At 53.3% G+C, this 27,911-nt stretch overlaps 1 protein-coding gene across 3 annotated transcripts; it reads right to left on the bottom strand.

The window, feature by feature from the left end:
* Positions 1-1,683: 1,683 nt before the first annotated feature.
* On the bottom strand, positions 1,684-27,632 carry Gw (trinucleotide repeat containing adaptor protein gawky). Of its 3 annotated transcripts, XM_077670481.1 has the most exons (12): positions 26,996-27,556; positions 25,272-25,338; positions 18,652-18,915; positions 17,822-18,514; positions 16,399-16,914; positions 16,045-16,329; positions 15,822-15,954; positions 15,209-15,453; positions 14,955-15,119; positions 13,517-13,645; positions 12,483-13,408; positions 1,684-12,246 (listed from the first exon to the last, which is right to left on the bottom strand). In XM_077670481.1, exons 2-12 carry the CDS (start codon positions 25,323-25,325, stop codon positions 11,457-11,459), a joined length of 4,200 nt encoding a protein of 1,399 aa, XP_077526607.1. In that variant the 5' UTR covers positions 25,326-25,338; positions 26,996-27,556; the 3' UTR covers positions 1,684-11,456. The 3 variants fall into 3 exon arrangements, with proteins under 3 accessions (XP_077526607.1, XP_077526605.1, XP_077526606.1); XM_077670479.1 differs by having other exon boundaries at positions 16,045-16,914; positions 26,996-27,632; XM_077670480.1 differs by lacking the exon at positions 26,996-27,556 and adding an exon at positions 25,775-26,959 and having other exon boundaries at positions 16,045-16,914.
* Positions 27,633-27,911: the final 279 nt, after the last annotated feature.

The following is a 27,911-nucleotide window of genomic DNA, read 5'->3' as shown; positions in this document are numbered from 1 at the left end:
TCGGCATCGAAGCGGACATCACGCGTATTTCCAAGATGGCAGCGTTGTGCTCCGTTGCCGCCGTGATGTTTTCGCATCTTCCCACGTTGTTTACCTAGGATTTTAGTGTTCTGTGGTTAAGTATCATCGTATAATTAGGCATCAGAGACCAATCGAGAAGACGTTTGTTGGTCTGCTTGATTTACAAACAATGAACGCGGCACAGGAGGAGTGCAGCATAATTACTCACCGAATGTTCGAGTGTAGCCACAGAACAGGAAAGTGAAGCCCCGTTCAGGACTGCCCCGTTCAAGATGATGTTTGCGTAATTAAAGTGAATCGAACGAACTCATTGTTGGATTGGATTGGCTAAATTTTAGGCAGTGGCACTGGCGTTGGCAACGACAAATATTCGGGCGCGGAATGCGTCGTTCGCCCGGTTCGCCCTTTCCTACGCTTCACTACTGAAAATGACGCGAAACAGGCACTAATGAGACGGACACAACTCAAATTTCCGCTTCACATCTTGCTCGCGGTGTATTCTCTTCCCATTACCATCTATTTTAGTCCAATCCTTGCATCTTTTTCTAAGCAAACCGCTCTACTTCTCCCGCTAAAACTTTACATGAAAGTCTCATTTCATGATCAATTTTGTTTTACACAAATGTCGGCGAAAGCACTTACCTGCGTCTGCCTCGGTGGCGCGCACCATCGGATGCTCTCAGCTTCCGCCCGCTCAGGAGCGAAAAAAGCCTAGTCTTGAAATGCGTTTCACAGCAGCAGCCGGGGTTTTGGTGCGCGGTCTCTATCGCCTACATTCCGCAATCATTTTCCCCCACACTATCACAATAAAGAAATGTGTATACAACCACCGTACTCTCTACGATCACCTCGTTGCACTTTCGCTCCGAGCTGTGGTCTAATTAGTTGCGGTCAAGAACGAGGTGTGCCGACAAAATACGTGCAAAAGCTCATTTTCTTGCACCAAGTTTTGCATTGCTGTGCCATTGTCTGACCGGTTGCAAATTAGATGCTTAGCAGTGGTTATGTTTGAGCGTGGCTATGAACTGCGTGTGCATAGAAGGCTAAGCCCAGATGATCCTGCAGGTATCAGATGTGATGGTACGCTTACTTGCACTTCTAGATTGCACATACAATGCTTTGGTCAGAGAACAATCAGCTGGCGAGACATAGCCGGCAAGGCAATGGCTTTGCATCCAAGCACCCTGGTTTGACGCTGGCCCTAGCAGTGCTCGTTTTTCTAGCTCGAAGAGGCTCCATACCAAGATGAAATTAAATTTGCTAGGCTAGTACTGCTTTTGCAATAAAAAGGAAGATTTCCTTTAACACCAGACTTCTTTAAGATGCTCAAGTGGTGATTAAAATATTACAAAAAAAAAGGCCAGGCCATTTATAAATTTAGCACCGCCTTTCAGCTAGAAAAACGTTCCAATACCGCACTCCCTTTTGATGGTATAGGCTTGAAACTATGGGGTTTTACCGGAAACCGTCCAAGGATGCAACGTGGCGTGCTTTTTAAGCAGAAGTTCCGAGGCTCCTGGCCCATTCATCGTGGCATTCTGAACACAGTGTGCACGGAGCACGAAGTGAAGAATCCGCCAACACTGCCCCAGCTGGGCTCGGAGAGAGCTCCAATGCCCACCGCAAGGCACGACACAAGAAAGTAGAGCGGGACCAGAGGGAGGCACATATTACACAAACCTTTAATGCCTGAAAGTTGACTGCTATTACAATACAATAAATTCATCAACACATCACAAGTTCTTTTTTTTTTTCAGTATCTTTGTCATCGTCCCAAGTACAGCCAGCATCGTTCTCCGCGCATATATAATATGTATATATAATAAAACCATCTACAACTTTCATGTGTGTGTGTGTGTTTGGTGTGAGAAGGCCCCTGAATAAGCAAGTTCTTCCACGTCGAACACGGAGCCCCCCAGGCAAAGCGAGGGGCTTGGGTTTTGAACTAGCAGTCTGAATCACATGTTGGGTTCCCCGCAGTGCCGTCTCCTTAAATATCGTCTAGGTGTACCCTTGGTTTGTCAAGTGGCAAGCACTTTTTTTCCCTTTCCTCCTCGAATACACACACACCTCGACAACAGCAGTAGTTAGTGGTAGTATACAGTATTGGTGGCGGCGGCGGCGGATATTCAAAGAGCACGGTCCCATGGGGATTTAAAAAAAAGAGAGAACTCGCAACAAACAATAAAAACCAAACAATTCATCACTGTTATACTTCTAGTCGAACAAATGTACATGTCAACACAACAAAAGTAGAGCAAAAAACAAAGGAGAGAAAACAAAAAGGCATGAACTTGGAAATGCACACTTTTGTCACCACAGTGAGATATTTTTCACTTCGTCATAGCCATCTAAAAAACACTCAGTCACAATTGCAGTTCCGTTTAAAACTGGCGAAAGAAGGAAATGGGGCGGGGGGTGGGGGCAGTGCCCCGGACAAAAAAAAAAGCAGTCTCAAACCGCGTGCGTGTTAACAACACAAGGGGCAAAACAAAACTGCCGGGTAAAAAAGAAGAACCAAACGCGACACACACACAACACGCACACTGAAGGGGGAAATGGCAGAAAACACAACCTGAGATTATAACACTGTCACTAGGTGCATAAACATTAATCCACCCAATCTGGGATAGAAACAACGCCACCGTTTTGCCTTCCTCTGCTGCATGTAGTAGTTGCAAATAGTGTAGTAGTACGGTAATAGTTGCATTTAAAGGGCACCACACTCCAGAAGGGACCGCAGCTTTCGTTTCTTTTATCCCGTTCCCCGCTACCCTTGCCGGCAGCAGCGGCAGACCTGTGTCCCTTTTAGTTGCATTGCATTGGCCGGGATTCTGAACAATGCCCCTTTCCCTCCCTTCAGCGTGTGCTCCACAACACTCACGTCTGTGCTTAGGACCGAGAGAAGCAACCAGTGCTCTTATTTCGTTTTCCCTTTTGCTACAAAACTAAGCCTCCGGACACACACACGAGAGAGACACAAACAGAGAAGATGAAACACCCCCCCCTCAAAACACACATGCACCACGCGTGCCACAGTCCTTTCAGGCCAGCTGGCTTCCAGACTGGGCGCACAGCTCTTTTTTTTTTCTTTTTTTTTTCTCATTTTTTGCTGCTACTCTCTTTCCCTTGTGAAACAGGAGCATATGTAGAGAGCTGCCGACGGCAAGCCCCTGCTGTCAACGGACGCACACAAAGAAAAAAAAAACAACACCGTTTTACGTCTCGTGCCCACTTGACATTGCACCGAAGCAGCACTTGAGTGGGCATGCTGCAACACAGAAATGAAGCGTGCGGTCATCGTCGCCCCGCGGTCGCGACTCACTCTAAGAGTCTCGGAATGAAGTAGGTTCCGTTTCGCACGGAGAGGCAGGTCTCGGACACAAACACACACACGGAACGCGCACTTGGCAGCCCCTCTCCTCCATCAGAGTCCTCCCCCTCCTCCCTCTCGTTTGTTTCTTTGTTCCGTTGTGGTTTTGTTGCCGATGTTGCAGTCGACGTCGTCGTCGTGGCCGGCGTCCGTTTTCGAGAGCCGTGCAGACTGATTGGGCGGACTGTTGTGAACCCCCCGCCGCACACAACACACAGTTCCATCAGAGTCGCCCCAAACACAAAAGGGGGAGGGGGAGGCGACTTCCTCGGCCGCGGCAAAAAATGCAGAGAAACGGGGGGCAGGGCGGCGTCTTTCGAGGAGCAACGCAATAACTTATAATTCATTGGCTGATGACGAACAGAGAGAAAAAACATTGCGATGTGCAAAGGAACACCAACGCGCGTATTGAAATCATCACATCTTTGGAAACCCTGAGCATCTCTCAAAAGGGATATTGAGGAAAAAAAAAAAACCTTTAACAGTACACTTTTTTTCTTACACGATAATGTGCCGACGAGCATGACACACACACACACATACACATATTTTGAGACGCGTACACACATTTGCAAAAAAACACGCACCCTTCCTTTTCTCCTGGACATTACACACGCGCGCACGCACAGGTTACATGCACGTCCGTGCGCGGAAGAAAAAAAATATATATACGGTTGATTAATAGGAATACTAGTTCATAGTAACAATTGCTGTGCACATCGTCATCTCACCAACAAAAATCACATTGGCAACAAGTCATCGCTCTTCGTCAATACATAGTGTTGTGTACTGGGAGAAACATGGAGCCCCCACCCCACACGTTGCCCGCCCCTTTGCCACTTGCCCCACCTATTCACCCGCGTCACCACCACCCACCCAGACGTAGCACAGGTTAGCGCAGGGGAAGAAAAAAGAAGGGCGGAGGAGGGGGAAAGCCCCCGTCACACACCAGGGCTTGCGACGGCGGCAGCGGCAAGATACCATAGATGCAGTGACTCCCCTCCCCACTGGCCTTGTGATGCCCCCGTCGGTTGCATTAAGTAAAGTAAGAGGCACTGGGAGGGGAGGAGGAGGGGAGCGAGAAACGGCGGCGGCAAAGGCACGTGGTCCGAGCGCCTTCTGGAGGGAGCTGCTGCATCTTGACTAGGCGCTCCTTGGCTTTGGCACGCGGGCAGCGGCGGCGGGAGAGGGAGGGGAAGGGAGCTGCTAGCAACTAGGAGAGCCCTGATTGTCTGCCTCCCGGGAACGACGGGGGGGTCGGTCGGTCGCCGGCACAGCGGTCGTAGCTAGTACTTTGAGATCATCCACTGCCCCGCAACCGTCACCTGGCACCACCTGCGTGTCCCACTCCGGTGCCCTCACCTTCCCCTCCCTCCCCCCTCTCTCCACCCTCAACTCGCACCCCCACCCCCCGTCCACTAACATACTCCCCGAGGGCTCCCCCGTCTCCATTTTGTTCAGTTTTATTCGCAATTCCCCAACGAAACGTCAATCATGAGGACGCCGCACCCTGCTTGAACTAAAAGTGCGCAACATTGGCAGTTAAAACGTCAAACACTTTGCACGAGAATTTGCGTTTGTGGCGTTTTTGAGAGAGTTCCCCTCCCCTAGAGCTTGTGTGTGGGAAGGCGACAGTGGTAAGAGGGACCGGACTAACCCCGCAAGCGTGGGAGCGCTGCTTCTTCGATGTTGACCTAGTTAAGTGCGCCAGAGAAAAAGGTACTGCCAAACCTGTCCCCAGAGGCAACAGAGGTACCGAGACGAGTGTCGCGAGCGGTGGCGGTGGGAAGGCAAAACGGGAAAATGCAAATGACAATGCTAGGCAGCTCGCAAAAAGACCGACCCCGTGGCACAAGACCCCACCCACTTGACCCGCCCGAATAAAAAAAAAAAAAGAATTACACTCTAAGGTAACGCCAGCAAGCAGCGCGAAAAAAAGAAGAAATGGGCACTAAAGTGGCACTGCTGAACACACTCGAAAAAAAAGCCGATGGACGAATCCCTAGACAGGGAAAAGGCTCTACTCTTAATTTCCCCAGGTGCACCTGAGCAAGGGACACAACACAGAGAACGATAACATTTAAATAGTCTCTCTCTTTCTACTCTGCAAGATTCAGGCCACAAATGATGAAGTGAGCTTTGCTTGAATCAAACCCGACAGCGTCCTTTGCCCCCTCCCCCAGCGGCCAGGGCCGGGCAAGAGCGGGGGGCGACAATGATTATTCATCAGGTATGCGGTGTACAACGGCAAAACACATTGAGGCCGTAGAGCTAACAACTTCTCTCCCAAGCGAGGAGGAGGAGGTAGTCTTGAGATTTTTCTTAAGTTTTTCTCTCTTTTTTGGCTTGCCGTTTCGTGAAAGAGGAAGAAAGGCGCGCCGGCGGCCACCACGGCTGACCGGCGGCACCCCAGTAAACCTGCTACGTCGATTGCCGGCAACGTTACACGAGGAATATCGATAATAATAATAATAGTTAAAAAACGAAAAACAAACTGTGACGACCAGACACACACACAACCCTGCCCACAAGCTATACATATTTGAGTACCTTTAGCTAATAAATGCTTGTGTCACCGAGGCAGCCGTTTTCACCGATCGGGGGCTACAATTAAATTGTTCCACTTTGACCGTCAATGGGACAAACAACGCGGTAGCAGCACCCTGGCCGAAGGAGGTCATGATTGTGCTCTCCCGTCCTAGGGGAGGGGCGCTCCGCGACAGCCGGGCAGCCAAGACGCGCGACATTGAATGACTAAAACGATGGGCTTGGCAGTAGTAGTACCGTGCATGGTTTAAATGTCAACCCCCCCTCCCTTCGACGACCACGTGCCGGCGGGGTGGGGGAAAAAAATCCGGTTTAAAATGTGTGTGAGCTTTCGCGAGCCGTGTAAACGTGGACTGCATCCGTTCCGCACGATTGCTGCCGCAGTATTAATCACCGTCAATTTCTTCTTAAAGCTACCTTGTTCGGTTTGTTCTGATGATGCGAGTAATTTCCAGCACCATAGGAGCACAACTACCCAGCAGCGTTACCCGCGAAGGCAACGGGACAACCAGCTACGGGCTTCACTATGATGCGTCAAATGAACGAGAAATCGGAATTTCTTCGAAAAAAAGAACGATGAATCGCTGTGGGATGGCACTAGGTGGGGGGGAGAACAACCCCCCGACGTCAGACACGGATGAACGCAATAAAAGAAGGTACAAATTTGGATAATACATAAAGCTTGCTGTGACGAGAATCTTTTTCTTCAGATTTGGGATAAACTAGCATTGCACACACACGCACACAACACATGCAAGGCTGAGTGGCACCAGGAAAATCGCGGCTCACTAGCGAAAGATCACATCGAGTGCACCCCCCCATAAACTGCGCGCGTGCCAGTAGTCAACCGTGCCCAAGCTGCATCTAACTAGAGGAAGGGCCAAAAAAAGAACCCGACAAAGCGTCAGCCAGAGAGAGAGCCCCTGGAAGTTACAAAGCCCACCGTACCACCCCCCCCACAACCCTGGCCCTGCAGACAGACACACACCACCTTGCACCCCGGCTTTGCAATTCCCAGACCTTTGTGTTCGTCTTAAGGCACAGAAAAAACGTTTGTTTGTCTTTGCGGCGTTCCGGCAAACAAAATCCAGGTCTGCCACTGGAGAAGCGCGGAGGTGCCTCCCTCTTCCACCCTGGGCTGCAAACCCTTGCACACGTGAACGGCCAACAGTGTTCCACCACACAACAAACGCGCAGCCCCCACCCCCTCGAAGCTTCACCGGCCCCTCTTGGAGGAACACCCAACCTGCGCGGCGGAGGCTACAAAATGGAATGCAATTGAGAGCGTCCCGGCGACAGCCCGGAAGCACCAAGCTTTGGCATGGAGGAGATTTTCCCCAAACAATGAAGTAGTGTGGGATGCACCCCCCAGACTATGTACACGCACTCTGAGTGCACCCCCCTACCCCTCCCCACACGGAGCAACAAGCACCACCACAACTCCAGCGTCGTAATCTCATTCACCGCGGCGCGCCCCGTCGTCGACGCCAGAGAGAACAAACCTGCGGCCGGAAATCTCGGCAACACCCAGCCACCAATTGAGACCAGTTTGGAAACCCCCCTCTCTTCATGACTCACAAGCGAGCACTACGAGTGCACGCACCCTGCCTCCCCCGAACCCCAAAATGCTGGCACGCGCGTCCGCTGGAATGCGACGCTAGCTGCCGCGTACACCGTCGGCGACAACGCACCCTCCCCGCCCCCGTCTCCCTGGACAACTTTGTACACAACTGGGGGGCTCGCAAACACCCCCGGAAAACGTCTAGTCAAGTTACTTTGACTGCTCACTAGGCGGTAGTGACTAACCTCTGCGTGCCCTTGAGAGAAGCGACCGCAAAGGCCGGCTGTGTGAAGAAAACGCGCCCCACCCTCCCCGACACCACCTGCCTAAGTTCCTTGAGCAGACCGCCCACACAGCGATGCTGGCTGCCTTTTGTGTCACCCTAGAGTATTACGTGCTTGTTAAGGTTTTTGCTGCTGCTGCTGGCACCGCTGACAAGACACCGCACAGCACAGACAGGGCGCCACGAGCGAAGGAACCTCAGAGAGCACCCGACGGGTGTGCAACGTGGCGCCGCAAACAGAGATTCCACCACTAATGCACTTGGCTCTGGAGAGCGGCTGGCCGTCTCACTGGGTTAGGACTTCCACACCGCCGCGGACCCACGTGTGAACAACTGGGACAAGCGCGTGCACCTCGCTACATATAATATATATGTATATATATATGTGTAGTTTTCCCTTTTTTTTTTGTCAGTGTCGTGCCTCATTTCGTCAAGGCACGACACCTTTTTTTTCTTTTTTTTTTTTCAGTCATTGCATTTTCTACAAAAAGCTCAGGGGGAACAAGGGATGCGTCACCCCGACGAAATGCTCATGGCAACTCTTTAATACACCCCACACCCTGCGACAAAAGCATGACAATGGCTGGGTTCCGTTTTCTTAACAGTGCTGGGTTCGTCCCCTGCCCCCCTTCCTCCTACGCCAGAGAGGGGGGCGGGCGCTCCCCCAAATCTCACTAAAAAGCGTAGCATTAAAACACAGACACGCCACACACACGGTAACACTCACAATCTGTACAACGAACGACAGCTCGGGAGAGAGAGAGAGCGGAAGTCTACGGAGGGACGAACAAGGGCTAGAGGAAGTGCGCTCCCCCTCATCTCTCCAGGCTTCGTTCATACTTTGGCCCCTGGCTATGTTGCCACTATACCAACTGTCCCCACAGTACAACTGCATCGAGACGGGTCGGAGGACGACCCTCGAGGCGACAGTGTTAGCGCTTGAGACTAAAAATGAACCCCCGACACACGCACTTCGGAAAGACGACAAGAAGCTCGTTTTGACTCATTAAAACCTGCACAAAGGAGGATTGGAAATGCGCGCGATGGGCAGGCACACACACGGACGAAAATGAACCTTTGATCACTGGCTTTAAGCATGCAAGGAACAGACAGCTACCAGGCCAGAGGGGCGGACAGAAAGTAGAACTCAAATGGACGAAGTAATAAGATTGGACTCAAAAAACGAGCAGTCACACATGCAGGCTGCGGGAGAGCTTAGAAGAGTCGTCACTTAAGTACAGAAAACACAAAGAACCAATACTAAGAGTGGCAGCAGGCGCCACAAATGTCACCTAATAAAGAACAAAAGCTGCCCAATAACCAGGTCATTGGCTACTCGCAGCCGCTGCTGTGACCCGATTGAAATGAAAGCACTAAAAACGGGGCGGAAACGCGCCACCTACTCCGCGTCCCCTTGCCTCGCAAACCTTTTAGGACACGTAAACCAAACCCCATGCAACAACCACATGCCAACACAAGACCCGCCCGCGAGAGGGAAGAAAAAAAAAACTCTAAAGGAGGCGTCAGGGCCCAGACCGCAACAACACGAAACACAAAAACGCGCACAGCACGGCTGAGTGTACAGGGATTGTGCTAGACTCCAAACGCTACTTTCTCCTCTCCCTCTCCATCTACCAAGTTTTAAGTTTTGCCCGTCTCCTCCAGAGGCGAAGAGAGAGAGAGAGAGAGAGAGAGAAAACAAAAAGTGCAGAGAGACCAGGTCGGGAGAAGATGTATTGCACGTTTCTGCGCACAAGATGCATAGATTGCCACACCAGTGTGCCTGAGAAGAGGCATTGCGCTAGAGAGAGCGAGCGACGTTGGGCCTTGTGTTTCCCCCGCTCCCCGAAGCGGGAGAGGGGGACGAGTTGGGAGCCCCGGCATTTGCAGACAGGGATTGCGGCAGCTCCCCCTCGCCGCTAGGGAGCTCAAGTGGGGGAGGGGGAGTGCCTTGAGCTACCTACGCTCTCAGCCGGCAAGCAGAGAAGCTGACGACGTGTGCGCACATGCCTGTCTGGAGAAAACACGTTTGTGATCCAAGAGGTCCGCGACTACCCGAGGAGCGAGAGTCGCCGGCGGAGGAGAGATATGTGAGGCTCTTCCGGACTCGATCCAGAAAGAAACGGAGCGGCAGCCCGGGCACGCGGAGGCAGTCGACCACTGCGTTGTAGCGTACAGAAAGGGACTGAACGAATACAGATGCCCCGACGACATAGGAATGCGCGACGCGGAGGACGGGAGTCGAGAGAGAGAAGAACACTTTGCTTAGTTAGCCCCCAGTTATTGCAAGGGTTCGAGGGGTGATAGGATTGTGCCTGGCACGCTCCGATATGTCACTGCGCGAGTGTGCGAATGTTGCCTCCCCGTGCCCAGCGCTGCTCCGACGTGCCCACCTTGCACCGAGACGACGAGAACAACTCTCGCAAAACAAAAACCGGACTGCCCTCCAAAGAACGCTGCGACAAGTGGAACGCGCGTGTCTGGAGGAAGAAGTGAACGAAGAAACAACACGGCGGCCAACTCCCTCTCGGCTTATTAGCGTCCAGGTCCGAAAAGTGGCCGGACTGGAGGCGTCGAGTTTTTCTAAGGCTTCTCTCCGCACCGTCCGTCAGCGTAATCTGTTTTGTCACCATCACCCGCGGCAATAAAACTGGCACTTAATCTTTTTGGTTTTGAACAGAGGCAAGCCCAGGCGACGCCCCCGACACTCCAAGCGGCCAGCAAGGCAACGAGGCATCATCTAGCACGGCACATTGCGTCCCCCCGGGAAACCACCACAGTCACGGAGATCGTCGTAGTACACCAGCCCTTCCTTCGTCCCTGGCTTCCCCCTGTGACCAATTGCACGAGCTACCACCCGGGTCGGTCCGGGCCCGCGAGCTCGACCGCACAACGAGGGGGAAAGAACACAATCGCGCACGCGAAAAATATTAACAGCAGTGGGAATGATGACTACTACTGCAACATTGAGGGTAAACCACAATCGACAGAAACAAACTCGTCTGTCCGCGAAGGTATCACACTTTGGCAGTCGTCGTGCGCCGCTGACAGACACCCTCCCCCCTTGTGCATGCCAGAGAAGAGAAACTTCTTCAACGGTAATAAAAACTGAATAGACGCGTTGTGCAGAAGAGCAGTGTTCTCTCATAGTTATCTTTTTTTTTTCAGGTTTTTTCCCCAGTTTTTTTTCTTACATCTTAGTCACGTGTAAAAGGTGGTCAATATATATATATATATAATATATATATGTGTAATATCAATATATATATATATTTATGTGTGTTTGTGTATATACTATTTCATCTTGATTGACTTTCCCTCGTCGCGACAAGCAATCATACACAATCACCCACACAAGCGCCACGAAAACGAGACAAAATGGGGGAGAGGGGGGGGGGCGGTCTGTGTCATTTTGGCATTCCTTTTAGGCGCGGCGGCAAGGGGGGGGAGGGGAGAGCTGGTGGCAGGGGGGCAGACACACACGGGACGCAACGAGACTTTTTTCCAGACACGCACAACAAACAGATGCAGGCGGAAGGAGACAGGAGCCCCGCTAGCCCGCGGGGCGAGGCCCGCCCCCCCCACAAAAGCGGTTATCACAAAGGGGCCGGCGGCAAGGCACCGGCATGCGCTCCGTCGCCGTCGTAGCTGGGGGCCGTAGCGTAGGCCACTCACATGGACTCGCCGCTGAGCAAGTCGCCAGGCAGGAAGGAGTTGAGCGAGGACTGGGGTCCGCCGGGGGCGCCGTGGTCGTGGTCCAGGCCGCCGGGGTTCGAGCCGCCGCCGGCCTGGCTGGTCTGGGGCGCGGCCCAGAGGCCGCCGCCCGCACCCGGGAACGACCACAGGTGGCTGGCGTTGGACGACGAGGATACGGCCGACGACGAGGGCACCGCCGTGTTCCAGGGCTCGGCGGGCTTGGCTGGGCGGCCCGGGGCGTACTGCAGGGGCGGCCGCTGCTGGTGGAAGGCCCCTCCCCCTCCGCCCCAGGAGGGCATGGGGTGGGGCGGGGGCTGCTGGTGCTGGGTGCCCTGGCCGTTGGCCAGCTGCAGGAACTGGGCCACCTCGGCCTCGGAGGGGATGTAGGCCAGCATGGTGGTGTTGGAGAGGACGCAGTTGTGCAGCGCCGACTGGGCCTTGGCGGCCTCCTCGCGCGACGAGTACTGCGCCAGGGCCAGGCCGTGCTTGAGGAACAGGTGGAAGCGCTGCAGGGGCCCGTGCTGCATGCACAGCGTCTTGAGCGTCGACCCGTCGATCTGCGGCGTCAGGTTCTTCAGCACCAGGAAGGTGCAGCTGCCGCCCGGCTGCTCCCAGCCCGAGGCGAGGCCCGGGGGCGGGCCGCGCGTCTTGGGCCCCACACTCCAGGGGTCCGAGTTGGGCGCCTGCTGCTCCGAGCCGCCACCCCAGCCGCTCGCGGGGACGTTGTTCTTGGAGGACGACGACCCACCGCTGCCGTTTCCGCTCCTGCACACAAGACGGGCCCCGCACTGCTCACAAACACCGCTCCGGCCTTCCCCTCTTCTAAACAGGCTCCCCCCCCCGTCTCCCACAACTGTTCATGAAGGAACACGTGCAAGTTCTTAGCCGTCATTTCCAATCACTGAAACAAGACTGCTCCCCTTCAACGGCACAATTCCCACGCATGCCATTCGCAATCTCACATGACCTATATACAGCCAGTCCTTAATCCGGCCACCCACCCGTGCATGGCCGGCGTGAAGGCCCAGGTGCTGGAGGTGAGCGAAGCCAGCGAGGCGACGAGCGAGCCCTCCCCGCCGGGCGGGCTCTGCTTCCAGCTGCCGAACAGCTCGGAGTCCTTGATGGTGTTCACCGACAGGGGCGAGCGCACCACGCTGCCGGGCGTCAGGTGCGGGTCGTCCTCGGCGCTCTTCAGGGCCGACGCCCCCTTCCAGGGCTTGCCCGGCTCAAACTCGGCCACCAGGTCCGTCAGGTTGTAGCCGGCGGTGCTGTCCTTGCCCTCGCCGGGGGACGACGTGCCGCCGGCTGCAGAACTGGTCGGGGGTGGCGCGTCGGGCCAGCCGTCCTGCGTGCGCGCCCCTCCGCCACTCGACCACGGCCCGCTGTCTGCGCCGCCAAGGAACGAGGGCAGCCCCGGGGCCTTGGAGGCCGGCCCGGGGGCCCGGCTGAAGTCGCCGCCATTCTGCTGCTGCGACGGGGGGGCCTTGCCCTCGTCGTCCAGGCTCGAGGGCAGCTTCCACTGGTTGAGGCGCGACTGCTGCTGCTGCTGCTGCGAGACGGCCTCCTTGAGGCTCAGGTCACGGAAGTCCGAGTGCAGCCCGTCGCCGCCGGGCTTGCCGCCCACCAGAAAGTCCTGGGGCGGCACGGGCTGGGGCGGGGGCTGGGCGTGTGGGGGTGGCGGCTGCTGCTGCGGGGGCGGCGGGGGCAGCTGCTGCTTCAGGAAGAGGGCCTGCTGGGCGGCGATCTGGTTCTGCAGGTTGAGGATGCGCTGCTTGGTCTGCGTCAGCTGCACGTTGAGCTGCAGCGGGGGCCCCCCCTTGGCGTGCACAAGCTGCTGCTGCTGCTGCAGCGCGTGCAACACCTTGATCTGCTGCAGCAGCTGGTAGAGCAGCTGCAGGGTCTGCGGCGCCAGCGGCTGGTTCAGGATCTGCCAAGGGGGAGGGGGGGATGTCACACACTCTCCTGTCCGACCCTTTCCCATGAGCCTCCCCGTTCACACTGCTTCTAGCCGTGCAACATTTCCGGCCCCACTCACCTGTGGATTGAGGTGGCCCGCCTGCACGGCCATCTGGATCTGCTGCACCAGCAGACGCAGCTGTGTGGCTGACGGCACGTTGGGCTGACCCAGCCGGGTACCCATGCCCGCTGGACCACCCGCATTGCCCTGCAGAAGAACAGCAGCCACAGACCTCAGCTGACCATGCTGCCACACAATTCATCCCCAGAAGCAGCACCAAGTGGTAGCTAAACCCAGATCCAGAAGCAACAGCCCATGGGAAGGCCCCACCAAAGCCTGACCACATAAAGCAAACCTTGATGTAACAAACCATGTAATGTTTTTTAACTTCCAAGTGTACGCACACCATGTATTTTCACCCTCTGTAACAAAGTCTCGTTTGCCGAAATTTCAATGTTAACGAAGTTTCATGAAAAACTAGACAAAATTTTGGTTGCAGAAGCAGATTTTGCGAAACGCAAGCATTGATACAAGGTTTCAATAAAACGCTAACGGCGAAATGGGCCGCCAAATGTCGCGAATGCAGCGAGCCACGAGGTCCGCCGTGAGTGGACCCCTTGCCTACAAGCTCCTTGCGTAAAACTGCATACGGCGCCACTGCCACCGCTTTGCCCTTCGTTCCGACTCTGCTCATGCTCGTTGGGTTTCATCGTTCCAGAAAGTGCGCGGCAAAGCATTGGTGGGTGTTTACGAACCTTCTGCGCGAGTTTTTTCATGGCCACGTCCACAATTGCGCGCTGCAGTGGCTTCTACCTCGCCCAGAAAGCGAACCGCGTTGCGCACCACATGGCGGTAGCTTCGAAGCGCTCAGCAATGGCGCCTGGCCTTGCCAGAGACAATTACGCTTACCAACGCGAAGGATATTTGATGGGCACTTTTCTAAGTGGCGCGTCTGACGTTTTGAAGTGCAAGTTCCGCCACATTATCAGCTTTTCCCCCTCGTGTTGCATTTCAGCGAGCGGTTAGAAGTGGTCGCTGGAGCTACCCGCTTCACGCGAGTGGCCCCTGCGGCAGCGTCACGGTGCCTCGACTCCTGAGGCGCGTTTTTGAATGCAGAAAACGCTCCATGCGGTTCGCGCTGATGCCCACGTAGATAATTAAGCTCCTACAGAAACAGAAGCAGTGCGCCAGTTGTGCATGTGCGCCACGTTTTCATTTGCAGGAACCACTTCACACCGTTAATACTTCATTTTAACAGCAAATTTCGGAGTAGCGGAATTTCAATGCAACGAAGTAAATTACGAATTTCACCTAGTTCATTCATCGAGGTGTGACTGTATGCACCTAACCCATCCCCTTCCAGTCTCTCTCTCCTCACCCGCCCCTTAGACGTCCCACCACATTCAAAAGGAGGGAAAAAAGACAGTTGCTTCAGGCAGCCTCCCATCTCCGTGGCAGGAACAAATCTAAACCGAAAGCAACATCGCTGATCGGAGCAGCCGGAAGCGGCACTCACGGGGAAGTGCTGCTGCTGCTGTTGCTGCTGCTGCTGGAGGATCTTCTGCACCAGGGCTGGGCTCAGGCTGCTAATACTGTTTCCCACCGTCAGACTAGAGTTCTGCCCACCCATCCCCGTGCTGTTAAGTAGACTAGCTGGAGCATTCGACCCCTGGTTGGAACCCTGCACGGGAGAGAGGCAGGGGTCGTCAGGAGGAGGAACCGTGCCGTCAACGGGGGCGGGGGAAAAGAGAAGAAGACCAGGGCACGCACCTTGATCGGGGGCGGCTTGAAGCCCTGGGCCCCTCCTCCTCCGGCACCGTAGCCAGCACCAAACACGGGCAGCCCCTGGAATCCGCCGTGGAAGCCCGCAAAGGGGGCGTCCCCTCCGCCGAGGGGGCCGTGCGGGTCCTCGTCGGGCCGCATCTTGGGACGGCCCCCCAGGCCGCAGTCCGAGCCGTCCAGAAGGCCACCGCCGTCCTGGTTGCCCGCGCCCCGCGTGATCGCCTGCAGGTCCACTGCACCAAGAGGACACGGAGAGGAGAGCGCTCAGGCACCAGACGACGACGGGGCACCCACTATCTCAAAACGCAAACACTGTGGCCAAGGTTCCGGTGCCATGATTCAAACGGTTGCCACATAGGCTGGCTAACAGTGGACTACAGTTGATTGGGAAAACGCGCGTGCCTTCTTACACCAGAACACAGAAAAGAGTCAGTTTACTGCTCCCGAATAACGTAGATAAATTAAAACCACCACAAAGATGTGGCCACAATGGACACAAAAGCTGCCATTTTTGGCTGACCCACGGGGGTTTGAAAGTGACTTCTCGCCCCAAGTGAGGCTAGCACAGCGTTCCTTTCCCCCCGCTCAAGAAGGCACTCACTCAGTGTGTCCTCGAGGTTCATCTGGTTGCAACGCAGGGCGTTTTCCACATCTTCCTTCTTGAAACCCATCTCGCTGAGTAGACGGAACTGCTTGCTGGCATAGATGAGGTCCTTGGTAAGAGGCTTGCCACCCTGGTGGGGGGAGACACGCCACGAACTTACTTTCAAGCCACCGCACGAAGCGGCCACACACGGCGACAACTCGGCCCGGAGCGCACCCACCTGCTTGGAGGGCCCGCCCCAGGTGGAGGTGTCGATCTGGCCGTCGGCCCACGAGGGCGGCCCCTTGGGCTTGGAGCCCCAGTAGGCCTGGTCCGGGGGCCCGTTGCCCCAGCCGCCCTTGCCGTGCTGCTCGTCCCAGTTGGGCTCGCACCAGTTGGCGCCGCCCCCGCGGGGGCCCTTGCTGCCACCCCACACTCCGTCCTTGGGCATCCGCAGCATGCCCGGCGGGGCACCGCCGCCGCCACTGATGGACTTGACCGAAGGCATGTCCTTCCAATGCGACACCTGCACGGGGGGCCCGCGTGAGCCGGCTGGCCCGCCCGTGCAAGCGGTCCCCCGCCCACGCCCACGCACCTTGCCCTGCCGTGTGGGGTTGCCCCAGACCGCAGTGCCGTCGTCGTAGTTGGTGACGGGCCTCCGCGACGGGGGCGGCGACGGCTCCTCCCAGCCAGACGGCTCCCGCTTGCCGTTGGGGCCCCCGACCGGAGACCACGTCCCCACGCCCGGTGGCGGCCCGCCCGCCTTGGGCCCCCACGAGCCGTCGTCCATGCCGTGCGACGGCCGGCCGCCGCCCCACAGGCGGCCGCCGCCCTGGGGCTCCCGCTCCTCGGGACCGCCCCAGCCACAGTTGGGCGGCGGTGCCGGTGCGCCCCAGTGCTTGTCCCCCCCGCCTCCCCGGTGATGGTCCCCACCCCAGGAGGGTGGGCCCTCGGGGGGTGGCCGTGGCCCCCCACCCTGCTGTGCGGGCGGAGGCACCCCCGTCCACATGTTGGAGGGCGGCGCCTCGTCCTCCTCGCCCCAGGTGCCCCCAATGTGGCTTGTGGGCGTGTGGCTGCCCCAGGGCTGCTGCTGAGAGCACTGGCCGGAACCCTGCCCAGGAGATAGATCACCATGCAGGATGAGAAACTTGGCACACAAGGCACCACAACCACCACCCAAGAGAATACATCGAAGCTTTAGGCACACAAAATGATTTCACAGGTCTGATTCTTGTGTGAACACTATATCTTGCTATGGTTTTTACACTGAAAACCATTGCATAGTGCCACATTAATATACTTGTACCTGCTGAGATAACGTACCCATCCAAATTGAGCAGAAAATAGCACATTTTTTAAAACCCTTTGGAAGCAACTTTTCATGAAAGAAAATCTAACAAGTTCAAATTAACCCTTTTAGGGTCAATGACATACATGTATGCTTCAGGATACACCTTCAAAATGGTCAATGACGTACATACACGTCATCGCTGGTATGTTTAAAAGGCACGCCTTTTTCAATCATTTCTCTTGTTTTGGTATGTGCTGCCACACTGTGGAATTATGTGAATTTTTTTTGCGCCGATGGCTCTTCCTTTTTTTTTTTACGTGGTCATGTGTCGGCGCGCAGCGGCTAGTTTCGATTTCTTTATCCGGGCGCTTCCTGCTTCTTGCATCAGTAAAACTGATGCGCTTCTTGTGCTTCTTGCGCCCATGAAACTTTTTTTAAAAGAATTTTTCTCGTGTTACTCGTGAATAAACTACGTGTATGTAAGAACACAATTTTTTTTGTCAATTTATGGTCACCCGAAAAATTTTTTTGTCGAAATACATTCCTCCGAAGAATTTGGAATCGGCAATAAAAAAATCGACCCTGCGGGTGGGCATTTGGTGAAAAAATCCGACACTCAAAGGGTTAATTTACTGCAGGTTTCAGACAGGACTACATGCTTACACTAACGAAAAACTGCTTGCAAACTGAGCATCATCAATGCCAGAGATGAAGACACACAGCTCACCTGTGCTGCCTGGGGTCCCCCCGGGTTGGGCTGCTTGTTGCCCCCCGCCCGGGAGCTGCGCAGATTGTTCTCCCAGATCTCGGTGCCATTGTTGACGGGCGCCCTCCAGGGGGGTCCCGTGGGCGGGTCTTTGGTCCCGGGCGACGGCGGCAGCTCCCAGGGCGCCTCCTGGTTGATGGCCGTCTGGCCCCAGCCCTCGCTGAAGGCCGCCAGCCGCCGCAGCTCGCTGATGGGCTGCTCCTCCATGACGCTGCGCGACATGCCGCCCGAGGAGGAGGAGGAGGAGCCCTTGGGGTCGGCCGCCTCGGCGCCCTTGCTCGCCGCGCCCGCGCCCCAGCCGCCGCCCGCCGCGGCCGGCTTGGTGGGCGATCCAGTGGCGTCGCCGCCGGGGTTGGACCCGCCCGGGGCGTACTCGGCGCCCCGCGTGGCCGTGCCCCCGCCGCCCCACTGGGCCGCTGCCGAGCCCCCCCAGCCCCCCTGTGGTCCCGGAGGCGGGGCACCCCAGCCCGTGGGGGCGGCCGTGGAGCCATTGTTGAGCGAGCTCTCGCCCCCGCCCAGCAGGCCCAGGCGTGGGGGCCGACAGTTGCGCTGGGGCGGCTGCTGCTGCTGCGACGAGGGCTGCGACTCCTCCGATCCCCCGACGGCGCCCAGTAACTGGTCGGCACCTTCAGAGGTGCTCTCGTTGGAGGGGGGCTGCACAGAGGGAGGAGGAGGGGGGCACACTCTTCGCTGCGGTCCCAAATTTCCCGCGTGGGCTACACTCTCTCAGGCATGCGAACACAAGATGCTGCTTATTGCTAGAGCCGCGGGCAGGCGAGAAAGATGCTCACCCAGGAGGAGTTGGAGGAGGTGGCGGCGCCCCTGCTGTGTCGGGAGCCCGGCTGACTATTGCTGGACCCCGTGGAAGCACACTGGCCCCCCAGGCTGCTTGAGCGGTGTATCACAGATGCTTCTTCCCCCCCACTACCCCACACCAGGTCCTCCCCCCTTTGCTGCTGCTGCTGCTGGGCGAGGGCGGCTGCAGCACTGCCGGTCGGCCACGCCGACATGCTCCCGGCATCGCGGGGCTCCGAGCCTGGCCGCGTGTCCCAGGTCTGTTGTTCAGAAACGGGGGCAGGAAGGGGCAGATCGTGAGTGCCCCGGCTACCTTACCATAGCTTAGCAAGCCCTTCTACACGCAGCTTGGTAACAGATGCATTCCGCAGCCACTGTAGTCAAAATATCCCCGGTACGAATGGCTCCAAACTTTATGATGACAACAGCAATGCGACCTGCTGTGCACCACTTAAACGCGAGCTGATGCAAAAACATACCACTGTGTCATTAACCATTGCCACAAACGTCTCTGCACCCGTGCACACAAAAGCTTGGCACCATCACTCATCACAAACGTGAACATCAAGCAATATTGTACCCACATATTTGCCACTACACTCTCCACTTCTTTCCGCACACCCGCTAGCATGTGGACTTTAGAATTCGTAACGTCACAGCGGTCAACAAGAATGGGAAGGGGGCCAAAGCTTACATTGTTGCTCATACAATAAACACGTTTAAACACACAAAGTGTGCGTCTATACATGAATGAGCAATACAGACCATTTGGCTTATCACATTTGGAGACCCAATCTGATGGATTTACGCTGCTGCCACTGCCGTGATGAGGCATACCTCCTAACCTGGTGCCTTGGAAATTCCTAAAACCCATGGATCATGCATGGGGAGGGGTGCAACTTTAAAAAAATTATCACTTTGTGACAAGTGTTCTGACGTTTTCACAACCGTAAGTGAAAACCATCAGTGTTGGCTAGTTGTCTGTGGCTTGCACACATATATCCCTGGTGCTCTTTCAAAGCACTGTGGACCTTAATGTTAGACTTGCCACCACGCAGAAGGTTCACATCACAGGCACATGTGGTGCAAAATTCAGACCTCTCCTTTTTTCGACGGCATGAAGCACGGAAATTTTGACGAGTACGATTTCATGAACACTTGGTAGTACTGTCGCAGCTTCGAGCCCACCATTGCGCTGCGGAGCAGCTACCGCAGTCGTACCACAGGTCGTATACTGCATCGGAGGCAGTAGTCATACACAGAGCGGCGCAAACACGGGAAGTCCTAACGCGTAGCCCATCCTGAGAAGACCCAACTGGCAGCTTCTAATAACAAGTGGTGGCGCAAGGTACCACAGTGTCATCTTAATAGATGTTCACATTTTCTTTTCGAAAACTGAAATATTTCCCTAATATCATAAGACAGGCCGAAATTTGGACATTTTATGGAAAATTCAGAAGAGTTGACAGGTATGATGAGGGCATTTTAATGCACCGGTTTACAAGACGTCTCCCAAAGATAACAGCAATGACAAACATGTAACGCGCTGATGAGAGCGCTACAATAAACATGTCAGAAAGCAACGAGAGAACAGACGCTGCCCCACTTAGTGGTGGCTGCACTTCCAACTGAAAATGGAAACCGTATTTGTGTCAAATGTCTTCGACCAACCAGCTACAACACAGAACTGCTGCTACACTATTGAGTGCCATAAGCACCTCGGGAATGGTGAACAGGCAGTCAAATAAAAAATGGGCTACCTCTACCACTGAAAATAACAGTACACAACCAATAATATGCTGCTGGTGATGGCATATGGGGCAGAAAACTCAGTGGCTTACTAAACTTCAGGAAGGAAAAAAACAAGCTCAGGGACTGAAAGCGAGCATCTGGGATTACGGAACAAACTCAGGTGGAAGACAACACTGTTCTAAGAAAAAGAAGCACACTTGGGCTGTGCACGCACGAAAGGACAACCAGTGGACCACAGTGTGTTCACTGAGCGAAGGGACTAGACTGGAAGCCCGTTAACTCAAAGGAGGAACAGAATAAGAACATCAAGAGGCAAAGAATTAACTCTGACAGCAGCGGTTGGAAACCTATGGGAGAGACCATTGTCCTGCACTAGACTTGGATGATGACGGCAGTGTATACCTTCAGGCTCCATGCAGCCAGACCAAACCTAAAGCTTTATGCTGGTCAATTACATTAGAGAAGAATACCACTAGCGCCGTCAAGTATACTGCATAGGTGGTTATGCCCTGCTGCCTACCACAGAATCGCCAAGTCCCAACTCTTTCAGCTTCTACTCACCAAAACAGTGTTTAGAAACAATTACAGCTGGATTTCAGAAAATCATACAGCACATTACAAATGGGAAAACCAAGCGCTGTCAAGCCGCGAGCTGCATCCACGTAAGAGAACGTGCAGAAGTAGGAACAGCTGGGTCACCTTTTTTCGCTAATGAGTTCTAATTTTTGGTTCGAGTTTAAGATAAATTCAACTGGCAGTAAAACAGACAGTTGCACCTACATCCTTTTTTCCGAATCTCGGTCATAGAGGAAAAGCAACAAGATGAAATTGAAACATCTTGTTGAAATTGAAACTTCCAAACCTGAGCATAATTAAAGCTGCCAGATACAGGCTTTTACAAGAACATGCACCTAAGTTACTGTTCGGAACTTCCTTACAAAAAAAAAAAAAAAAAAAGGAAGACGAAAAAAAAAAGCCACTAAACAAACTGTAAAGTCCCTCCCATCTTGGCATTCATTACACCAACACAAATAGCAGTGAGAAAAAAATTTACAAGTGGTGATACTGGTTGTTCCATCAGACACTATGTAAGAAACTTTCTGCCACACTGGAAGTTCTTGGCAATCTGCGAGTCAGCTAATATTAGCGGGAAAATAGCAGAAGCTGTATCACCTCTCGGAAACTGGCAGCATTACATTCAATTTCATTCCCAGGAGAAACCGCCGTTACCCTGCGACTGTTTGGAGCAGACAAAGAGCAATTATTCAAATTAACCCGCTTTGTGAGCAGCAGGAACCTCTTGGCGCAGCCTGGAGCAATTGGCACAGCCGTTCCACCACTGCTTATCTTGAAGAAAATTACATATCTTAACTCGCCGCACAAGCAACCATTAGCTGACATCAGCAAAAGCAGCTTCTCAAACAAGCTGCCCTCCAGACAACGTCGATTTGCTATTAACACAAGGCTCGCTAACGAGAAAAGCCTCTTTACCGCTGAAGAAGAGCACAACCTTGGGTTACAACGAACACTGCCTTCGTGGCTGGAAAATAGATGCATTGAGATATACGTGCCAAAGCATCTAATATATATTCTATGCATTGTAAAAGTATTTCACTAGTGAGATATCAATACATTTTTCAAGTGAATTTCGATACTGAAATACAGCTGACATACTACTAGAATATGCTACCACGGTACTGGCCAGCCCTGCTTTCCAGCAAATTTTCTTTGATATCACAGAAAACTTTGTATTGTAATTGGCGGCCACCGAATCAGCCCTTCGCTAAGACATATGACGGGACGATTGCAGTGCGACCCCGAATTCCATTTGATCGTATCACTTGAATCCTAACGAGCATGCATCACACTGACATTCGTTTCTAGTGCTGGCCAATGTGGCAGCACTCCTGCCAATAGCACGTTCCTTTAAGGGCAAAATTTGAAAGCAGTTCAGTACATCTTGCGGGTCTTTGGTTAAAAAGTGCCTTTCGCGGCTCGAATGGAGCTGAGTACGGTACTCAATCCTGGTTGTTTATTGCCTTCACGGCCCCCTAACCCTTCCCAGTCAAAACCTTTTTACTCACTCGCGAGAAAAACTGCAAAATTTAAACTTGAACACCCAAGCCAGGCGTGCCTTGACAGTGGACCGCTATGGCAGTGTCGGGCATGGCCCGACAACGGATCTTAACTTTCGGAAGCCTGCCTATGCCCACCTTCTGCGTGCTGGAACAAGCACCATCCTTACATTGCACTAATAGCAACTCGTACCCAGACATTTTATAAGTGCAGAACAAGACACTGGGATAGTGCACTATGTCAGGTCAAACACAATACCCAGGCCTCTTATAAAAAATCACTGACATAAAGTTCTCGCCCCTGTTTGCCCAATAATTAAGGAAATTCTGCCGAAAGCGGCCTGCATTGGATTGAAACATCTCGGGCTGGGCGCTAGTCCAAAATTTTAAACTGAATAGCCGGTAGTCTAATTGATTAACTGAACAGTTAATCGGCTGCATTGATTCTCCCCGCTTGAGTGTTTTTAGCTGTCCTGTGATCGACACAGTCACGTTTGAATAATTTCAAGCCTTGATAAGAGAGTTCTTGTTGCTCCACAGATAAAGAAGTCTGTGAAACTTTATAGGCATCAGCATGTTTCAAGTCCAGCTGACAGACATACTAAGTGAGGTGTGGTGACATTGCGTGTCTGTTATTTTAGGACTAAGTAAGGTGTGATGACTTTGAGAGTTTTGATATGTTATTGGGGACGATTAGGCGGAGCAATTGCCGGTAGCTATGCAAGGCTAAGTCCCCCTTATTCAACAATACTTACTTACCAGATGAGGCGAACAGATCATTGCCACAGCGCTGATACAGCCATAACACTTACAAAACTCATTCGCACTAGTTCTGAAATGCGGAACTTGGTCCTACTACAGGAAGTCCGATTAATTGTGGTTCACTTATGCCACCGATTGATTATTCGACGCCAAAACAGTGTGAATGCCCGTTTGTGCTGCTTCTATACATAGACGTTGCATTTGAATAAAAAAATGGCCCTGTCCTGGCTACCAGCTGGCAGTTTATGTCACTATCACCTCTGAGCATAGTTGCACCATTCCGTGTTACGACATAAGGCGAGAAATTATTTCATCACCAGTACAATTCTCAGCATGCTTGAGGATAATTTCGACATGGCATTATTGGTTTATTTTGATCACGCGACCTGAACCAATTAATGAGTTGACCCTTGCAGCCCCGATTTTTTTATTTTACGAAAAACACTGTCTTCTGTGTGTTTTCTTAAATTTTAGGGCCCGATTAGCACAAGCAGGAAATACAGCTGGTAGTGCATGAAATAACTGCATTAATAATGAGACAATTATTTAAATTAGGACATCTAGAATTAAAAATTTTGTTTGGCAGAAGTCACTTTTGCATGTTTTTGTAAACTTTATGACCACATGAGCCTACAACCCAAAAATGAGCTTCGTAGTGAACGTATTAATAGATTTACAACCTTGGGTATACAACTAGAGCCTCTGTTTTTTTTCTAGCCTCGAATGTCAGAATTTTGTCTTCACTGGAGCTGCTGCTGCTTTGTAGCGTCCAGCTCCGCTAAAATGCAACAACGGTGATGTCTACTGCAATGTGCATCATTGAAAAACAATGCCTTAGAAAACTAGCACCTTACATTTTGTTCCCTATTCTCTAGAGGAATGTTAATGTGATGGCATCAATTGACACCACCAGGGCCAAAAGGGTTTAAATAATTGGACATCTAACCAATCGATTGAATTGGTAAAAAATTAGCTCCATGATAGCAAGGCAAGAGGCTTTGAAGCACAGGTAACCTTGGCAAGAGACCCTCATATACAACAGCTCAGGAAAGCCCGTTCTACATGGAGCGAATTTCGCCTGCGAATCCGCTGGAACGAACATTCGCACTTGCGAAGTTCGCAATGCCTGGAATAGTCGTCTACATGGGGCCTGCGAACACCGCGATTTTCGCATTTCAGATGAGCCTTGTTTGCAGACTGAATTAAGTTTGCCCCAGCAAAGGATGTCGTGATTTTATCAAGGGTGGTTTTATTTTACTTTCTTGGCAAGTTTGCGGTATATATAAGTTTATTTGCGGTTTTATTTAAGAATCGCCAATTCTTTATCTATATACGCACACACAGCAGAGAAGACAAACGTTTTGGTGTGCCTGCGCTTTTATCGCGCTCATACAAGCAACGCCATCTGGTTTCCAAGCGTGCAAGTGGTGCCGAGCTGTGCTCCTATTGGCCGCAGATCCAGCCCCTCTACGCCGCACGAGCGGCGTTTGCTCGACCGCTTCAAATGTTTGGCACTTTGCCGTAGCAACGAAAAAAGGTGGTTTTGCCGCACGAGCGGCGCCGCATCAGCGAATTCGCAGGCGAAATCGCTCCATGTAGTACGGGCTTAAGTAGTCAATATTCTACTTTGCGAGTTTCAATTTTTGGGCCAACCGGTACTAGTGGGCATACTGCAGCTCAATCTTCAATAATTATGCCCATTTAACAACGGCTACCTCACTAGTTAATGCCTCGTACGCCTACTCCCTTGCTCTGCAACTTCTTTCGGTTAAGTAAGAAATAAGAACTGAAAATGACCACTGAAGGTCATTTCACTGCAAACAACTTCTCAAAATAATAATAATAATAATAATAAGGAAGAGAACGCCACAGAAACATCTCAACAAGCCTCTGTAACAGAAGGAGATCACCTTGTCGCAACTTTTGAATGTCCTACGGAATTACTACTTCGAGAACAGGTGTAGCATCATGCTCAAGCCACGATAGTACCACAGAGGCCATGAAGGCAAGACAGTTCAAAAACTCACCCCAGAGCTCCCCTGACCAAGAAAAAGGTCGCTTCTTTTGTCGTCCCCTTGCATCTCACAGTGGGCTCTGTCAAAAAGCAGGGCACAATTTCACATTAGAGAGAGAGGAGTATGAACACACTAAGAAATGCTTGTCTTGCAAATCAGCCTTCACATGAATTAATGGAATGGTCCTGTTGACGGCACAAACTACCGTTCCTCTATTTTGACGTTAAATTCCCTTGCTTCAGGAACCAAAACAATGGTATAGCGTATCAGGTAAGTCATACCAAGCAGCCACAGCACACAACAAAACGAGACAAGCGCCGACTTCCAATCGAGCCTTATTTTGATGCAAGTCGGGTATTGTATGCGTATGATCGCGGCGTTACGTATTTTTAAATGAACTAAATGACATATAAGGCTAATGCGCAGTGAAAAATAGGCTGGCTCGACAGCAACCGCGCAAATTTGCATGAACAACAAAGAAAAACGTGGCGACAAGGTTCGCAGTTTGCGTTTACCTGTCCACTGCGACGGAGCTGCTGCCGCGAACATGAGGCGGCTAATTTTCTGGCATTATTAACCTCGACTGGCGCCGAAAGGTGACTGAACAAAAGTGGCGGAAACTTTTGCCAACTCCTCGGCGCACGAACTCCGAGACAAGGATCTCAACAACAGGTGGTGACACCTGACGGCCACAACAAACAGCGGCGCGCGCGGAAGGAGTGTTTCGAAATTCGAGCATCAGGGCACGCCATCTGGCGCACGCTACGCTAGACGAGAAAAGGAAAACCTCCGAAAACCGACACCGCCACTACGCGCCGCCAGGCGACGACAGGAGTGATATTCTCGAGCCAAAACATATCGCCGAATGGCGCCGAAAACAATGCGATTCTCGCCGCGTTCTTTTTTACGCCGCAACACCGCCGGCCTATTCTCGCGCACAGGCACCAGCTGAAAGACTGCTCCTCCACTGACACAGAGCGCGATTGGAACAGAAACGCCCGCGAAAAAAAAAAAAATCGATACCGCGACGTCACGACCCGATCAATCGTTCGGGCACCTCGACGCATTTCCAAGGCACCATACACTTATCCGAGAGCCTTCGCAGATGCTGCCACGCAACAAAACAACGTGGTGTCGTTATTCGACGTGAATGAACAATAAAGGCGCCGTATAGCAATTTAAAAGACTGGGCACCCTCGGTAAGCTACAGGGTACCACGACGTTGCGCCGTGGCGGCATTTTTTGTTTTTTTGTCGCTGTTTGTTGTTCCGCCGTCAAACAGTAAACCGCGGCCAGCGCGGAACCCTAAAAGATGCCCGCACCGCTTTGCGACGTAAGGAACACCACCTCGCAAGAGCTGCAGTCGCTGGGCGCATGGAAACACGGGACAATTTTGTGTCGCACTATCGTCTCGGAGAGTAGGTCAAAAATAGCATCAGCTGTTGAGCAGGCCTAGCGGTGCAAAGCCGCGCCGGAGGTATCGCGGGTGCCGCGAAAAGCGGAGCTAAAACACCGACCGCAGACGTCGGCCGCGGCGCAAGAAGTAGCGGCGAGCGAAGCGAGCTACGCACCGAGCAGCCGTCGACGATTCAAGGGCAACTAGGCCTAACCGGTCAGCTTCACAATAAGCACATCTCCGGGGTTCGCCATTCCAACGTCGCAAGCACACGGACGGAACGGACGGAATACACGATGCGGACGCGCTCCGCGCGTGAAAGGTGCCGGAGGATACTCACTTGTACTCAATTTTGCTCGTCCAACTTCAACAACGGTCCGATATCCATCTGAGCATTTTTCTTGCGCGAACGATCACAAGGAACCATCGGGTTTGCGAGCAGCAGCCATGTTGGCTGCCTTGACTGCGGTGGCAAGGAGGCTGGTGGCGCGGCGGGCGCCGGAACCAACACCCCTCTCCCGCACGGAATGGACTCGCCCTCGAATCGCACACGAACCGGCGGCGCAGCAGCAGACGAACTGGCGCGCTGCGCGTTTCCAGCTCGCGGTCCGAGCAAGTCTTTCAGCTCGTTTCTTGCCTTGGTGTGGTCGCCATCGCATCACATTTATTCGCATTCGCGCACATTGGAACGGAGCGGAAGGGCCGTACGATAACGTCCCGTTCCGAACAACGCAAAAGCAAGAGCGAAAACGAGGTCGCCTCGCGCCTCAACCTCCTCTCCCGTTCGCCATGTTTTGATGCCATTCTTTTTTTATGCTCGTCGGCATCGGGAGCGGTCGGTCGGGACACGTGATGTACCTCTGCCCGGTTTTGGCAGGGCAAGGGAACCCTCGCGCCGCGCTACGCCTGTCGGGCTCCTTTCTGGGGCCGACACAACAGTCCTGGTTGGCGCGACTGTTGCGGCTGGCACAAATTCTGACATTCCTCGCTCGCGCACCGACGGCTTCGCTTTTTGTTTTCGCCTGCCGTCTGCTCCGGGCGTAATCACGGCGCACGCGCAATTGGCCGCCCGGACGCGCTTGAATGAATCCTCCGGTCGGCGCCACTGGCGGTTACGGAACAACCAAATAAAAAAAAATACAGATGGGTCCTTCCTTTGCGTTACCTTGGCGGGTAGAACGGGCGGATTGACAAATTCGAAACAATGGGTACTCTGCTGCAGGACGACACTGTATTTGCTTGACTAAACGATAGCA

Source organism: Haemaphysalis longicornis, unplaced genomic scaffold (genome assembly GCF_048455015.1).
Source record: "Haemaphysalis longicornis isolate Haplotype H1 unplaced genomic scaffold, Haemaphysalis longicornis Haplotype H1 scaffold_5, whole genome shotgun sequence".
NCBI classification, from domain to species: Eukaryota; Metazoa; Arthropoda; class Arachnida; order Ixodida; family Ixodidae; genus Haemaphysalis; species Haemaphysalis longicornis.
Note: the sequence above shows the minus strand (reverse complement) of the source record. Positions and strands in the feature narration are given on the sequence as shown.

Bases quoted from the DNA above. Each gene is read 5' to 3' on its own strand.
- Gw (XM_077670479.1), bottom strand. From the start codon at position 25,325: ATGCAAGGGGACGACAAAAGAAGCGACCTTTTTCTTGGTCAGGGGAGC. The intron at 15,955-16,044 runs GTGGGTGCGCTC...TCCCCCCACCAG, and splicing joins GGGGCGGGCCCTCCAAGCAG to GGTGGCAAGCCTCTTACCAA. The intron at 12,247-12,482 runs GTGGGTGGCCGG...TCTTGTGTGCAG, and splicing joins TTCACGCCGGCCATGCACGG to GAGCGGAAACGGCAGCGGTG.